The sequence below is a fragment of the Pithys albifrons genome, chromosome 6 (genome assembly GCF_047495875.1).
Source record: "Pithys albifrons albifrons isolate INPA30051 chromosome 6, PitAlb_v1, whole genome shotgun sequence".
NCBI classification, from domain to species: domain Eukaryota; kingdom Metazoa; phylum Chordata; class Aves; order Passeriformes; family Thamnophilidae; genus Pithys; species Pithys albifrons.
This window is the reverse complement of record NC_092463.1, coordinates 48,808,581-48,824,219: the sequence shown is the minus strand read 5'-3', so window position 1 is coordinate 48,824,219 and position 15,639 is coordinate 48,808,581. Positions and strand designations below refer to the sequence as shown.

At 53.8% G+C, this 15,639-nt stretch overlaps 1 protein-coding gene across 5 annotated transcripts in view; it reads left to right on the top strand.

The window, feature by feature from the left end:
- Nucleotides 1–14,959, top strand: part of DUSP8 (dual specificity phosphatase 8) — a 41,989-nt gene extending 27,030 nt beyond the window's left edge. For 4 of the 5 annotated variants that reach the window (XM_071558798.1, XM_071558795.1, XM_071558797.1 and 1 more), the window contains 5 exons: nt 3,485–3,676; nt 11,194–11,360; nt 12,926–13,085; nt 13,269–13,392; nt 13,780–14,959. In XM_071558798.1, coding sequence (XP_071414899.1) covers nt 3,485–3,676; nt 11,194–11,360; nt 12,926–13,085; nt 13,269–13,392; nt 13,780–14,875 — 1,739 coding nt within the window. In that variant the 3' untranslated portion in view covers nt 14,876–14,959. The remainder of the gene's footprint in view (nt 1–3,484; nt 3,677–11,193; nt 11,361–12,925; nt 13,086–13,268; nt 13,393–13,779) is intronic. The other variant, XM_071558799.1, reaches the window with a different exon arrangement.
- The last annotated feature ends 680 nt before the right edge of the window (nt 14,960–15,639 follow it).

The window sequence follows — 15,639 nt, the reverse complement described above, 5'->3', positions numbered from 1 at the left end:
TCTCATGCAAAACATCCCTGGGGGAATTGCTTTCTCTCCTAGAGCAAAGCCATCCTGTTTTAGCCAGGGCAGGACTATTCTTTTTTGCCCTCCAGCCCTGCTCCAGTGGATGCTGGCATCCAGCTTCAGACACTCAGCCCAGCGGGTGCCTTAGGGAGTGCTCCTAGTCTCTGCAGTCCAAGGCATGAAGGCGGAGTAAGGTGCCCCTTTCTCACCCTCAACCACAATCAGGAGATGCCTGGGAGGCTTTCGGCCCAGTGGGACCAGTGACTGCATCCCTGGGAGGGGTTAAGCCAGGTCATGTATGTGCAAGGCTGATTGTATTCCAGACCTATGCTCTAAACCTCCCTGTTTAGCAACACTGTCGTCAGACAACTTGTTTTCCCGATTCTATAATTACCCTGAGGAGCTTCCCCTCCCCCTCCAGCCACGTTTTTAACCATTGGACCCAGAAAAGGCAAGCAGAAAAGGGTCAAAGGCAGTGGGGGACAGAAGAGAAGGGGCTTAGGGAAGAGCAACGCTCTGGTTGCTGTGACTTACAAAACTGGGATGTAATTTCATTTCTCATTTCTGGAAAGTCAACTGGAAGAAGGCAACTTCACCAGTAAGAGGTCCTGATGGGCAGGAGCCACTGTCCAATTAGAGTTTCCTTCCTTTTGAGAAACCTGCCTCCCCTCATCCGCCTCTCCCTTTCTCTGGGCCTGTGCTGCATGCTTGCAAAAGGTCGTCACTGGGAATTATAAGGTTCCAGTACTGGGCGGAGAGAGGAACCACTGGCTGCTGCCCAGCTGGGCTCGTGCCAGGCTATAGGTACTGTCATGGCAGTGTATGTAGGTGCTGAACAGGGACTCACTCTGCTCTGTACTCTTGCAGGCAGGTTACATGAGTCTCTCCAACCCATTGCAGATGTTTTTCCAATGAGTGCTGTGGCAGAAAGCGAAGTGGGGCCCATGAGACTGGGTGATGCACCTCTGTCTACTAAATAAGGGTTGGAGGCAGGATGGGTGACAGCCTGGCCAGGAGGAGCACCTGGGGAAGGGGCCAAGGGGCAACAGCTGATATGTGGGGTGTTCGTCTGCACTATGGACATTGCCTTTCATCTTTTTACTTGTCAGCTGCCTTCTGCCCCAGAACCAGGTGCCAACCCCTATGCTGCCCTGGCAAAGGCATGAAGAAAATGGAGAGAGAGCAGAAAGGAGGATGCTGCCTGGGGAGTGGCAGCTGCAAGTGGCATCTCCATGTGGCTGGACTTCATACTGCTGGATGAAGGGGGTTGCTGACTCCCTGTGCTCGCTTGTCTTCTGCTGAGGATCAGAGGGGTAGAGGACACTGGTGATCTTTCTGCACTGTCTGCTTGATGGTGTGATGCCCAGCTCAGTAGCCCTGAAGTGAAAACTCAGTCCAAGCAATTCCTTAAGGAATCCGACATTACCAAAATAACTTGTGCCCAGAGCTTTTGCAAATCTGAGGGAGTTGGGGAACTGGGGAGCAGCAAGGGAAGGTAAATGCATTGCTGGATCAGGGGCAAGTGGAGAATTGCACTCCCTAATTTACCACATGCTTCCTGCAGCATCCCTCTTGTCTGGCACAGTGTGGCCAGCCAGCCACTGCCCCTGAACGACATAGTGATCTCAGTAGAGTCATTACATCCACTTCAGTAGACCCCCAACAACAGCCACTGGAGTGGAGCACAAGTGAATCACCCACCAGCATGAGTAGAGCACTGCTGGCACAGTGGCAGTGGGACATGGAGGCATCTCCATTGCTGGAAGACACTGACACTGTCCATTAGCATCACATGCCCTCCCTTGTAGTGACAGGGGTGGCAAATATGGGGTACCTCAGATACCTTGGGGACCTGCTGTGGTAACCACTTCCTGAGCATGGCTCATGGGAAGGCTGCTCCTCTTCCAGCCTAGTTGGAGCATGCTTTGATTTTTATCCAACCTCTGACCCACATCTGATAATAATCAAACCATATTTGTTACAACAACAGGGCTCGTTAGGAGGCTTGCTCCGCTCGGGATGGGGGGGAGGAGACAGCGCTTAGTTAATGCCAATGACCTCATCTCATGTGATGTCATTCAAAGGAAAAACACTGAAGTCACTCACATATGGCTCAGCCTGGGGTTTTTCAGCCCATAAAGCTTCAGATTTTCAAAGGCACAATAGATGCTCCCCCCACCTCCTCCACTTACTATAATCATGAATGATTTTCTGGAGACCTGGGCTCAGACCAATAAACTTATCATAAGGAGCTGTGTGGAGATGCATTAAGGAGTCCTGTTGGTAGGAAGTGGGGAGGCAAGTAATTTTGTTCCTCTGGACAAATGCAAGGAAGAAAACACATCAGCCCCCACCTGCTTCAGAAGCCACTACTGATGGATAGACTCCAGAAGGACTAGGAAAGCCCATTCCTACATGTCCCCTCTTGCTGGAGTTTTGCATTGTGAGAACGTTTTGGCAGAGGGTGCGTCTCCTCCAGACCATAGTCCTGCTTCGCTGGGAACAGGCAGATAACTCCATCTGACACGGCCATGCACAGGTGTGAGCAGCCCAGTGCCAGCCCCTTTTCCTTCCAGCTGTTGGGACTCATTCATCTTCAGCTGTTTGAAACCGCTCTAGGATAAGCATCCCTCCTGGGTGATGCTCTCAGTGGAGACATTACGGGGAAAGATGAGCTGATGGTTAGGGACCTGCTGTCTGGTCTCCAGCTCTGCCCTGCAGCAGAGAACCCCGGAAAAGTGATTTAGTCTTTTGTAGCTCAATTTCCCCGTTGGGAATCTGCAATCGTGGCATTGCCCTTCGTGGCGCTGGGGTTCACATCACTTAGGAGATGCCTGTTGGTCCTGCCAGGAGCAGCTGTGGGTCGGGTGCAGCAGGGTGGAGTGCCCTCACCGGACGAGGGACAGCAGGGAGCGGGGATGGAGCATGACGATGGGTGCTACAGCCCCCCCTTCGCCGCGGGGGTTTGATCACGCACCGCCCTGGCAGGTGCTAAAATGAGGTGTGGGCATGAGCTTCCTCCCACCACGTTCCTGTCACCGTATTAACTGCGCGGGACCAAACCCGGCGTGGGGCAGCGATCCATCTCCTGCCGCGGCTGCTCGCGGGGGGCTTTGGGCGGGCGAGAAAATCGCGGTTGCGCCTTTAAGCAGGGAGCGAAGCATATGTCAGCCCGGCGTTGTGCTGCGTGTCTGTGTGCTGAGTAAGGAATGCGGCCGCATGCCTGACCCGTTAGCTATGAGCGCGGTACGGGCGCGCAGCGAGCGCGGCGGCGGATGGGGCGGCTGCTCCCGGTCTGAGCTCACTCGGGCTGGAGCGGGCGGCGAAGAGGGGGGCGGCCGGGGAAAGGGGGCTACGCCGAGCCCCCCTACCCCGCACGGGGTTTTTTAAATGCTTTTTATTGTTTCAGCCTGAAGGCTAGAGCCGGGGGAAGACTGACGTTGCTCTGCCACAGCGGCGCTTTTTTGTTTTTTTTTAGTATTTTGTTTGCTCGCCAGCTGTTGTTTGGCGACGGTGAGAGGTGCCCCCGCGAGCCGCTGCCCAGCTGCCTGGATGCCCGTGGATGTAATGATTGCTCCCTCCGACGACCAATTCTGGACAGACATGCGCGAGGGGCAGATGAAGCTGAAAATAAGGGTGCGGAGGATGAAGGAGAGCAGGGACAAGAGAGGTTTGTCAGTCGGCCTGGCGCCTTTCCTTCCCAAGGGGACGGAGCGGGAAGAGGGGGCTGCGCCCCCGGAGCCCTGCTTTGCCTGGGGGCCGGAGATCGCCTTTGCCGAGCGGCCGGCGGGGAGCGGAGCGCGGTGCTGGCGATACAAAGAGCGAGCGCGGGCAGCTGGCGAGCGGGGAGATGGACGCGAACGGGGAGCATGCGGAGGGGAGCGGAGCGGTGCGATGGCCGGTTCCCAGCCAGGGTCGATGGGCGCAGCGGTGGCGGAGGCGGCGGGGCTGGGACAGGAGCTGCAGGGAAAGGGCAGCTCCTTCAGGCAGGTGAGCGGCTGCCTGCAGCGGACAGAGGCATCTGCAGCGGCCCCGGCGTTAGGCAGCTTTCCCACCTGGTGCGGGGTCCGGTGAGACTGCCTGGCTGGGGGGACCGCTCCGGGGTCCACTGAACCCTTCGCCGTCCAGAGAAGCTTGACGAGGGCGTGGACACAGCAGAGAAGGGAAGGAGGAAAGCTGAGGGAGCCAGGGCAGGATCTGCCGCTGGCATCTCTGCTCTGTCGGGCGCCGGGTTGCTGGGTGAGAGGGCACCGTGCCCCGGGCAGAGGGGGATGCGGGGGGGAGGGAAGGACGGGCGAGGACAGTCGGGAGAAGAAGGCGCCATCGGCTCCGAGCGCTGCGCTGCTGCCCGCATCCAGGCAGCTGCCCATCAGAGCCATTTCGCTTCACCAGCGCTGCACTGCCTGCCCATCTTCGGGTGGTTTCTTTCAGAAGGGGGTTTTACAGTACTTCCGCTCCCCAGTGCCAGAGTGAAGGGCAAGCAGAGGAAGGGGATATTAACTGGAGCATCTTAAAAATATGCCAAGCCTGGGATGACCTAGATTGCCAAAGGGTTGAATCAAGAAACTTCCCCTCCATCACCACTTAAAATGGGAGGCTGCTAAAAGTGCTTGACAGGTTTTTGTGGCGTGAAGCACATAACCCAGTGATGGTGTCATTACTAATAAGTCACTCCTGGAAATGACACATTTCTCTTTACTTAGAACAAGTAAGGCTGGTCCAAAGCAGGCACAGTCACCAGAAGAAAATTAAGCCCGGCTCGAGGAGTGTGTTTGTGGTTGTGTGGGTGGAGGGCTTCCTTTCTGCTGCTTTTCCTTGTTCTAAGGATATTTCTGCTTCTTTGGTAGAATGGGAGTGAGGTCTGGGACCAACCTACAAAGCATGGGGGAGCTGGCGGACGTTTGGAGGCAGCAGGGTGATGTAGCGGCAGATGGGCAGAGGCTGTTTGGGGTGACCATTAGGGGAACAGGGAATGCACATGAATCCATAATAGGACTGATTCATAGGCTTTCTCATCCCCACTCCTGGAAAAAAAAAAAAAAAAGGCAGCAGTGAGGTGATGAAATCTAGTGCCAAGTGAGGGGATGGTGAAACCTGGGCAGGGGAGTGTGGGGTTGGGCAGAATAAGGGACTAGCTGAATGCTGGATATCTCTCTTCAGTGCACTGAGATGCATGAAAGTATAGGAGTATCAGCCAGGAGAGGACAAGTTGACCAGGTTGCAGAGCATCAGGGTTTCACATGGCATCTGGGAAGGATAGCATTCAGGCAAATGGGCTGTGTCTGTATCAGACATCGCTGACAGGGATGGGGAAAATCAAAGGGGACTACAGTGCTGAGAAGGAAACAGTGAGGATGGAGGCAGGGGAAAAATTCAGAAATGTCCCAGGCAGAGGGAAAATTCAGAAATGTCCCAGGCAGCGGGAAATGCTGACAAAGCCCTGGAGCTTCCTGGAGCACAGTGAGTAAGGATGGCTGTAATCAGTGCTTCATCACGCCACCCAGCTTAGCTACCGGCACCAACAGGCACCCACCCAGAACAAGAGCCAGGGAGATGGGGTTTTTCAAAGAGGGATTCTCCCAGTGGCTCCAGGGGTTGGTGTGCAGTGTATTTGGCCCCTCCAATTTCTGTCCTTCAGTTCAACCTGCCACAGAGATGCTCGGTCAAACACTTCTGCTTATTGCATAAGAAGGCTAAGCATGATGCAGGTAAGGGCAGGGGTTTTGCAGGTCCCCCCAGCTCTTGTCATTTGCTGTATCTCAGTTCTGCAAGATGGTGTAACACTTGGGGATGGATGTGTCAGGGTGCTGAAAGCAGCATGTCCCCAGTGGTCTGGGGTGATGAAGAGGGGATATCCATGCACCATCCTGCCTAGCGAGACCGTACAGCAGTGAGGGAGCCATGCTGGCGTGGCGGCTGCTCCAGCAGCAAGCTGAGACGCGTGCTTGCTTGCATGCCCTGCTGCTCCTTGCCACGTGCCGCCCTGGCAGCAGCTCTCAGTCACCACAAGCATTTTAATGAGATCTGGGCAGAGCCTGGCCTCTCTCAGCCCCCTCAACCACCAGGAGCTTTAGCAGGGCAGAGGGTCTCCAGCACGAGCACAGGCACAAAGCCTGGTGGTGGAGCTGCGGGCTGCTACAAAGGCTGTAGCAGCTGCACAGGGAACCAGTCTCTGAACAGCTCTGGCTGCTGCTCTTTAATACTCATTATAGGAGCAATGAGGGTGGGCTGTAAACCACATCTTTAATACTCTTGTCGGTCTCCTGCCAGCTCTTGGTGTGAGAGCTGGGATTGAGGTGCGGCAGCTGCTGGCCCAGGGAGGGTTTGCAGCTCTGGCTATGCCTGTTCCTCTCCTCCTTGCTGCCACAAACTGATGGCACAGCAGAGTGACATGTCAGCTCTTCTTCCCTGTTGCTTGATGGAGAACCTTTGTGCCCATGATGCACATGGGAGGCTGGTGAACAGAACATGCCCCTGCTGCTTGGTCTATCTCTAGGGGGACGTTTAGGAGACTTATGGGGCTGGGAGCATTCAAGAGGCATGTGACTCTCTTGAAGAGTAGTTTTAGGGTGAGAGAGGTGCTCTGGGCAGCTCTTTTGCAGCCTCTTGCAGTCAGCGGGGCAGTGTCAAGGCCAGGGCTGTTAGGTTGTTTCACATGATGCTGAAGGAGTCCATAGGGCTGGAGATAAATGGGCAGTCTGCAGCCATCAGGGCAAGCCACAAGAGGATTTTCAGGCCCCGTCTCCACTTTACACCTCCAGCCTAGAAAGATGGCCTCAGTGCAAGGAGGGATACAGGGAGCAGCAGGGAGCTGGGATATCTCTGCTTCATGTGTCCTACACCTTCCTTTTATCCCCAGCAGCATCTTCCCTAACATCTCATGCAGGTTAATGGATTGTAAATCCCTAAAGCTGGGGCTTACCACCAGAAGGAAAACAATGCCGCACCACATCCCTTTCCCTAGCCAGGACTTTGTCACCTTCTGTGTCACCTTCCCTGCACCACCACTGCTGCTCAGTCTTGGCAGAGAAGGGAAACGGCTCAACTTGCAAGTGACAGATTTTGCCTGAGATGTTGCCAATGACCCAGCCATGAGCTGGACATCCTCAGAGACCACCTGAAGGTGACAGCCAGAACAGTGCAGGGGTCTCCAGCTGCGTCAAAGTCCCAGCTCAGCAGTCCAACATCTCTGTCGTTCCACCATGTAATCTCCTTCCATGTCTGTCAGCCCAGTGCCAGCACTGGGTCTTTTTGTTCGTTTTTGTTACAACCATCTCAGGGTCGTACACAGACACTGGTGCAAAGACAGACAGACAAAGGGCCTCCCCACTCTGCTGTTTGTTGCTCAAGGGGAAAAGTCACAGGGCTGCCCAACAGTTGCAGCAGCGCTGGTACCTCAAGAGCCCATCCAAAGATGCTACTGGCATCTTCCCGCTGGGCTGATGGGTGGGCTCGGGAAGGATTCCCAGGATGTCTGCCTTCCCTCTGCAGTGTCTGTTCTCCCAGTAAATCTAGTTTCACTGAGAGGTTATCATAGATGTTCAGCTGGAAAATGTGCAGAGGGATGGGCCTGGTAAAGATAGGGATGGGGGAGAAGTTGTGGGGTTTTCCACTCTCCTTTATATGACACAAGGGCCATGCAGAGAAGGACTTGGGGCTGGCCCAGAGGGGTCTCTGCAGAGCACAGCAGGAGGTGGAAGGGTGGTCAGCACCCTGTGAGAGAAACCCAAGATAGGGGAGATAAAAATTTTCAGTTGTTGCATTCTTCCAGTACTAAGTTGCTGCAACACCCTGTGCCTCAGTTTCCCTCTTTCCTCTGGCAAGTGACAGCACTCCCCTCCCTCCTGAAAGCTGCATTTCTCTTAAGCCTAACCATGAGCTTGACATCAGTCAGGGTTTTTGTCTCTGGGGGCATGGCCGAATGAACCACCCCAAAACCTGGGAGGTGATTTTCACCTCCTAGCCCTCCCAGAACCTGCCTGGTCCTGGTTCTTGGCTGTTCCTTCCTCTGCCTTTGGCAGGAGCAATGAAGGCATCCCCACTTCTCTTCTGTATTTTTTTCCTTCTGGTTCCCTCTTCTCCTGTTGGGTACTCCCTCTTCCTCAGGTAAATGCAGTGGGCAGGAAGACACTTTTTTCCAGGGCATGGTTTTGAGAGCTTCAGGAGTGCTGGAGCCAGGAGCAGCTCACTTGGCTATGCTGCACAAGTACCAGCTCCTCCTCAGCAAGCCCTCACCAGGCTTGAGGGGAGCATCAGGAAGAAAGCAGAGATCCCTAAAAACCCGGTCCATGACAAATACAAATCATTCCTGAGCTTAATTCCACATGTGCCAAGAGAAATGGCGGGCCTGGCATCAGTATTTTGAGTAAAAGATGAAGGGCTTGAAAGATCCAGTGCTACCCTGGCTCCTCACCTCACTGGGCTCTGCTGCTCTCTCCCAGGAAAATCTGGGATCCATGGCCTGAGGAATAGAATGGGGAAAGCCCAGGTATCAGTTGGAGCCCAGCCAGGGACATTCACTGCCTTTGGGATTGTTTTGAAGGGCTGCTTCACTTTCTAAAAATGAAAAGCATGCTGGAGCAGCCAGTACAGGGTGGGGTGATGTTGGGATGGTCTTGGGTACCTGGCCTCATCTCTAGGGTTTCCCTCAGCAGCTGCAAGTATGGGGGAAATGAGGACAAGCTGGCTGGGAGCGTGGCTGAACTTCTGGACACAGGGGTGAGAGTTTGGTTAGGACAAGCGAGGTGAGCTCTGGGCATCACTTCAGGTGCCAGCATCCTCCAGTTGTGGCAGACTGCCTGGGTAGGCACTGCAGCTGAGGGTGCTGCTACCACTCTCTGCAAACATCCCCACCTGCTTCACAGCCCCATCAGTTCCTGCCTGGACTTCCCCAGGCAGGTCTGGCAGAGGATCTGCTGCCGAGTCAGTGCTGGCAGAGGTGGGCAAGGGGGAGAGCGGCATACCCCAACCTGCTTCAATCATGAGATCACCTTAAAGAGTCATACAACCCCATATGCTGCCCTGAGCAGCTCTTGATAGATGTGAGTGAGCATGAGACAACCTATGTGTGGACCAGAGCAGACATTGATCCCTGGGGCTGTGCTTGTGTGCACTGTGCTCCCCAGAAACGTGCCATGTTCCTTCAAAAAAATTCCCATGTTGTTTTGCACAAGCCCAGGGGTCAAATCTGTGCCCCACTCAAACCTAGGTGCTGCTGGCTTTTCTGGGAGGCAACTGAATGAAATACTTCCTGCACAATTTCTACTCCAGCCATCCCCAAGGCATCAGCAGTGTGTGCTCAAGCATGGGGCAAAGCAGGGAGGCCACACATGTCCGTGCAGAGCTCTGGCTAGTGATTGACGTGTCCTGACAAAGAGGACACAGCGCAGGGATGAGCAGTAACCAGAGCTATGCTGCACCTGTGCTGGGCCTCCTGCTTTTTCTCTGATTTAATGTCCTATTTGAGAGGTGATGTCATTTCAGAGGGAGCCAGAGAAAAGGGAAGTCCTGGAGAAGATAAGGTGCTTCAACTCCACCCCTTCCGGCTTGACTGGGTTTTCAAGCCAGGAGATGTTGTTAGCTGCTAGGCAGGAAAACATAAAAGAGGGGAGGAAAGAGGTTTGTTAAAGGACAACTTCCTCTTGGGCCAGAAGGTGCTGAGATAGAGAGTGATGGAGAACCTTGGATGTTCCCAGGTGGTGCAAGCATGATTTTGTTCACTGCTCTGTCTTCTCCAACACCTTCATCTCACAAATACATCAGGTGGGTTGTCTGCAGCAGCAGTCATACCTTGCCAGAGCCAGGGTGCCACACCAGCAGCCAGAAAGGTGCTCCAGGAGGATCAGCAGAAATGCTGCCAAGGTACTGGAGAAGGTAAACTGAGAGTATGCTAAGGCTGCCCTGCCTCTGAAGGAGAGAGAGAGTGACTTTTTCAAAGGTCTTGTTTAGCAGTGGAGGTGGGCCAAGGCTTCCCATAGTGCTGAGTCCAGAGACTTGTACTTAAAGGATCTCGTGGGGACATCCTGGGCCTTCTGACAGTCAAAGACAGTCAAACCCCCAAGTCCTCTCTGCCCTTTGGGTGATGTCAGGCTGCATCTGCTCATTCATATGACTGGGAAAACCTCAAGGGAGACTTGAGGCAGATATGACTCAAAGTTCTCCCCCTTGCATGAAGCTGGCGCCCAGATATCCCCAACTGGAGGGGAGTACAGTTAGGCCACTGCTAGTCAGACCTGGCTCTACCCTCAAGTACAGGGTCAGTGAGTGAGAGCAAATCAGGATCACCACTGGTCTGATGCAACTATGCAGGACATGTGACAGCACTGGGGGTTTCCAGCTCCCCAAGCTTCCCACTATGCAAGCTTGCTGCCCTGCTCAAGTCAGTGCTCTTTCCTCTTGAGCTAGCAACTGGCTTTCAGGCTTTTTACCATGCCAGAGACTGTAACAGTAGCTCTCTGGCTGTCACATGCCACCTATTGCAACCTCAGCTGGGAGTTTTCTCTCAGAATTGGACTTCAAGATGCTCAAGCTGAGTATGACTGCCCAGCAACTTGATGCAGTAAACTGGGCACTGCTTGCTGTCGCATTCAGTAAGGTCAGAGCATGAAAAACAGCAAAAGCCTGCAGGTACTGTGAGCCTGTGTGGTCCAATGTAGCAGAAATCATGTGCTCAGCGGGGTTAGGAAGAGGGGGCTTCTCTCAGAAACTGCACTGTGTAAATGTAGCTAATGCAGCAAGGTGTGGGCTGACCTCCCCAATCTGGGGATCTTTGCACCTTGGTGGGCTTGGTTGTCATCACCCTGCCCTGATGGATTTTGCTATCAAAAAGTGACCCTGGCTGTCCTCAGAATAATAGGCAGACAAGAAAAGGTCTTTCTCTTCCTGTTCGTTATCTGAATGAAGTTGCAAAGTGCCAACTTCATTGGAGAGGGTGTGTGATGCTGTGTGTGTTAATAACCAGCTGTGGCAGGAAAAATCAGAGCTAGGTCTCCATTCCTTTCTTTATATGTGTATCAGTTATAGCAACGGTGCACTGGTTAGCGGTGGCTGGTGGAGTTTTGCTCCTCAAGGCTCTTCTCAGTGCAGCAGTGTTATCACCACTTTGTCTCCAGCCTAGGCCTTGGGGTGCCAGGTATAGATGATCTCAGCCTTGTTGTTACAAGCTCAATGTCCCCATTTTCTCCACAGGAGGTTTTGCCACCTTCTCATCCTGCTTCCCAGGACTCTGCGAAGGGAAGCCAGCTGCCATCCTGCCGATGAGCATCTCCCAGCCATGCTTGCCTGTGGCCAATGTTGGCCCCACACGCATCCTGCCACATCTCTACCTAGGCTCCCAGAAAGATGTCCTGAACAAGGTACAGTTCTGTTGAAGAGACATATCTACCCTATTCCATCTGGAACCCCAGCCATGCAGAGGGGTGAAGGTATTTAAGACTCCTGTCCTTCCCAGTGGGAAGCCCAGGCATGGTCAGTTTGAGCATACCCAGAAGCTGAATGAAGGGAGTGCCCAGAAAGAGCGTGGCAGAACTGGGGAGGGTGGTTGCAGGAGGAGTCGTCTTACACTGATGAGCTTTGGGATGATCAGACTCTTCTCGTGTGCCTGTAGCAAACTCAGAGGCAGGAGTAGCATGGCCAGAAAAACACTTGGGTTCGGAGGGGGAGTTACAACAGCTGGAGGGAAATGTGGGACAGGAGTCAGCTGTGTATACACCTTCCTCACGAGCCAGGTTTCCAGATAACACCAATTTCAGCAATCCTATGATCCCCTTAGGAGCCATAGGGAGTAGGAGCAAGCTGGGGTATTCAAACACAGCAGGGGGGTGGGCAGCTCTGGCCAGGTACAGGGACTTGTTCAGGAGACCCAGCAATGAGCAAAGTTTTACTGATGAGAGAGGAGAAAAGAGGAACAGTGCCCTTTTAAAGGTGGTAGAAAGGCTGTGCAGTGATGTCATGCCAGGGAAGAAATTTTATTTCAAGGAAAAGTAATGATGAGAAGAAAGGAGTGTGCTGCCAGGCATCTGCCTACCGTGGGCATAAGGGAGCCAGCCAGGCATCCTCAACCAGGGCAGGCAAGGAGGGAGAGGGACCACTACACCAGAGGCGGGGTGGAGACAGAATGGAGGGGGAGAGAAATTGTATACAGGGAGTAGAAGAATGAAAGAGAAAAATGCCAAGAATGTAAGCCTGGGAGCTTGGCTGGCTCCATCGACCCTGCTGGGGGGAGGCAGGAACCAGCCGCTGGAAAGCCAGGGCCAAAATCCTGGTGCCTAAATCCTAAGAAGCCAATGCCAGGCAGGGAAATTGATGGCTTCCTTCCCTCCCCACTTCCTTGAAGGGTTTTGTTCATCTTTTGGAACTGTGTTTTCTGCCAACCCCATCTCCACAATATGGTCATGTGCAGGAGAAGAGAAGCATTGCCCATGCATGGTCACCACACTTGGCCTTGCTCTGTTGTCTGTGAATAGAGCATCTTCTGGCCACTTTGGTTAACATAGGGTGCTACCAATTATTAACTTCACTCTTCTGGTGAGATGTCTCTTCTCTCCCTCCACTGATACTTTCTCAGCCTTCAGCCAGAGATTTTGCTGACTTCCATTCTTACATTTTCCTATTGCTCTCATTGTGGGGTTCTTGGGTTTTCCCCTCTGAAACCCGCTTCCAGGTGTCTTTGGCCTTGCTTACTTTTACTTGGACCAAAATAAAGATCTGCTGACCTTCACACCTGTGTCACCTAAATTGACACAACCTTCTCAGCTGGTCTGTGTTGTATTATCATCAACTAGGTCAAGGCAGCAGTAAGGGACCCACAGAAGAATATATTGGGATGGGAAAAGGCAGGGAGTGTGTATGGCAAGACAGATCTTCAGCACTTGATGCTGGCTGAACTCAGATGATCAGTTGATGACTTCTTTCCCACCAGGATTTGATGACACAGAATGGGATAAGCTACGTCCTAAATGCCAGCAACTCCTGTCCCAAGCCAGACTTCATCTGTGATAGTCACTTCATGCGCATTCCTGTCAATGACAACTACTGTGAGAAGCTGCTTCCCTGGCTGGACAAGTCCATTGAATTCATTGGTGAGCTTTTCTTACAATGGTTTCAGACCCTCCAGTTCTCAGCCTGCACAACCTGAACTTTCCTGTCCTCCATAGTCTTGCTCCTAGCAACCATTGTCCTTTCACACAAAGGGGCTGAGGGTTTAGGGAAGGGAGGCTAGAGTCATTTTGCTCACCATCTTTGTTTCCTTTACCATGTTCCAGATAAAGCCAAGGTGTCCAGCTGCCAGGTGATTGTGCACTGCTTGGCTGGGATCTCCCGGTCAGCCACCATCGCGATCGCCTACATCATGAAGACCATGGGTATGTCATCAGACGATGCTTACAGGTGAGTTTTGCCCTCAGGGCAGAGGGTCGTTATGCTAGAATGCCTCACTCCAGGGGAGGAGAAGAGAAGCATTCTGGCTGAGTCCAGAAGGAGAGCACCGGGGTTCCTTGAAGCGCTTTCTTGCGTTGGCTGGGTGCCAATGAAATCTCCCCTGATGAAGTGCATGTAACAAGGAATGGTTGGGAGTGGTTAAAAGGGAGTGGGAAGGCAGTCCCAGCTCTAATCCCGGGGCATCCCAAAGCCCCGTGGTTCCCCAAGACATCTTTCTTTGGAGGGTCTGGTCAGAAGGTTCTGGACGGTGCCTTTTGTCCCCAAAGAGGCTGAGAGAGTAGGGGTGGCCCACTGAAGGACCAAGCATCAACCAGGGCTGTCTGTGCCTCTCATCAGGTTTGTTAAGGACCGTCGCCCATCCATCTCGCCCAACTTCAACTTCCTGGGCCAGCTCCTGGAGTATGAAAGAAGCCTGAAACTCCTCAAAGCCCTGAAGTCAAAGGGTGACCGGGGCGAAGGAGATGCCCAGCAGGACGCAGCAGAGGTGGCTGAGTGCAGCCGGCATCCCCTAACACCTACCTCAGAGAAGGCCGAGGATGTGCCGAGAAGCACCGGCTTGGCATCCCCCCACAGTGACCCTGAGCGGCAGGGTGGGACCCCAAAGGTCCTGTCGCCCACTACCCTGCAGCAGGGGCTCAATGGCTTGCACCTCTCCTCCGAGCGCATCCAGGATACCAACCGCCTGAAACGCTCCTTTTCCCTGGACATCAAGTCTGCCTACTCCCCCAACCTGCGGCAGGACCCCCCTGGACCCCCTGGACCTGGGGAAGCCCCCAAACTCTGCAAGCTGGACAGCCCCTCGGGCCCTGGCAATCTCAGCCCTTTCTCCCCAGGGGCAGACAGCCCTGACCGGCCAACAGGGCCCGAGCTCCTGCTGGAGGCCAAGGTGAGGCAGCGGCGGAAGCACCGGCACCCAGCGGGCTCACCGGCCCACGGGCTCAGCCTCAACGTTGGTGGGACCTGCACCACACACAAGAGCCCCAGTGCTGAGGACGGGCTGCCACCACGGCTCGGCCAGCTGCCCACCACGCCCGGTGCCACCACTGCCACCGCTGCCTGGAGTGGGGTGCACCTGGAGTCCCCCAGCACTCCTTCCGGTGAGGCTGGTTGGTACTTTGGCAAGGACTCTGGTGGTGCAGGTGGGAGCAGTGGGGGCTTGTTTCCCAGCACTGGCCCATATCCACCGCCGTTTGGCTGCGGTGGGGTGGCGGGCGGCTGTGAGATCAGACTGAGGGACAAGGCGCGAGCCGAGCCGCGGGACGGGCGGCACAGCTGGCATGAGGAGGCTGGCACCGAGAAGCAATTCAAGCGGAGGAGTTGCCAGATGGAATTTGAGGAGACCATGTCCGAGGGCAGAGCTCGGGAAGAGTTGGGCAAAATCAGCAAACAGTCCAGCTTTTCAGGCAGCATGGAGATCATTGAGGTGTCCTGACACTCACCTGGGGCACCTGGAGAGCTGGGATGGGGACAGGGAGGGGGGATATTTAAGCTGGGGGTAGAGGGGAGGGGCCTAGTGGGGTTAGGGGGTGTATTTATACTTGCGCGTGCATTTTCGGGAGCGCAAGCGCTGAAACCGAAGCAAAGATGGATGAGTCTTTCCAGAGTCGGGAAACATAATGGCGGATGCTTAGTGTCCCTCCTGCACTTGCCCTGGTCCTTTCCTCCCATCCCCAGAAGGTTCCAGCCCTCAGAGACCCACACTCAAAGTTTGGACATAAAACTCAAGTGGGAAGAGGCAGGGGTTGCAATTTTGGCTGTGGGGATGGGGCACAGCACCTGGAGGGGGGACCACAGCTGCCCCTTCCTTGTGGCCTGGTGCACTGAGCATGCTCCCCTGTGTTTCTCTGGCTAAGTATCCTAAAAATGCTGCACTGGAGCAGCCCTATACATATATAAATATATATTATATATAATATAAAGAAAAAAACCCTGGAAACACACACAAAAGAAAAGGTAAATGGTTTTACTGCAATTTTTATTGAGACGTAAATAATATTTCAATTTTTTTTGTTTTGTTTTTAATTTATTGAAGCTGTTCATTCTGGCAATGATTTGCAGACAATGTGGGGCGGTACTTTCGGCTCTATTTTTACTGTGTATGGTATTTAAATCTGAAATACGAGTTTCTAAGCAATATCCGAGGCCTGTGGCTCCTTCTCTAGTTCATGTCCACGACATAGATTCCCCTCTTCCCTC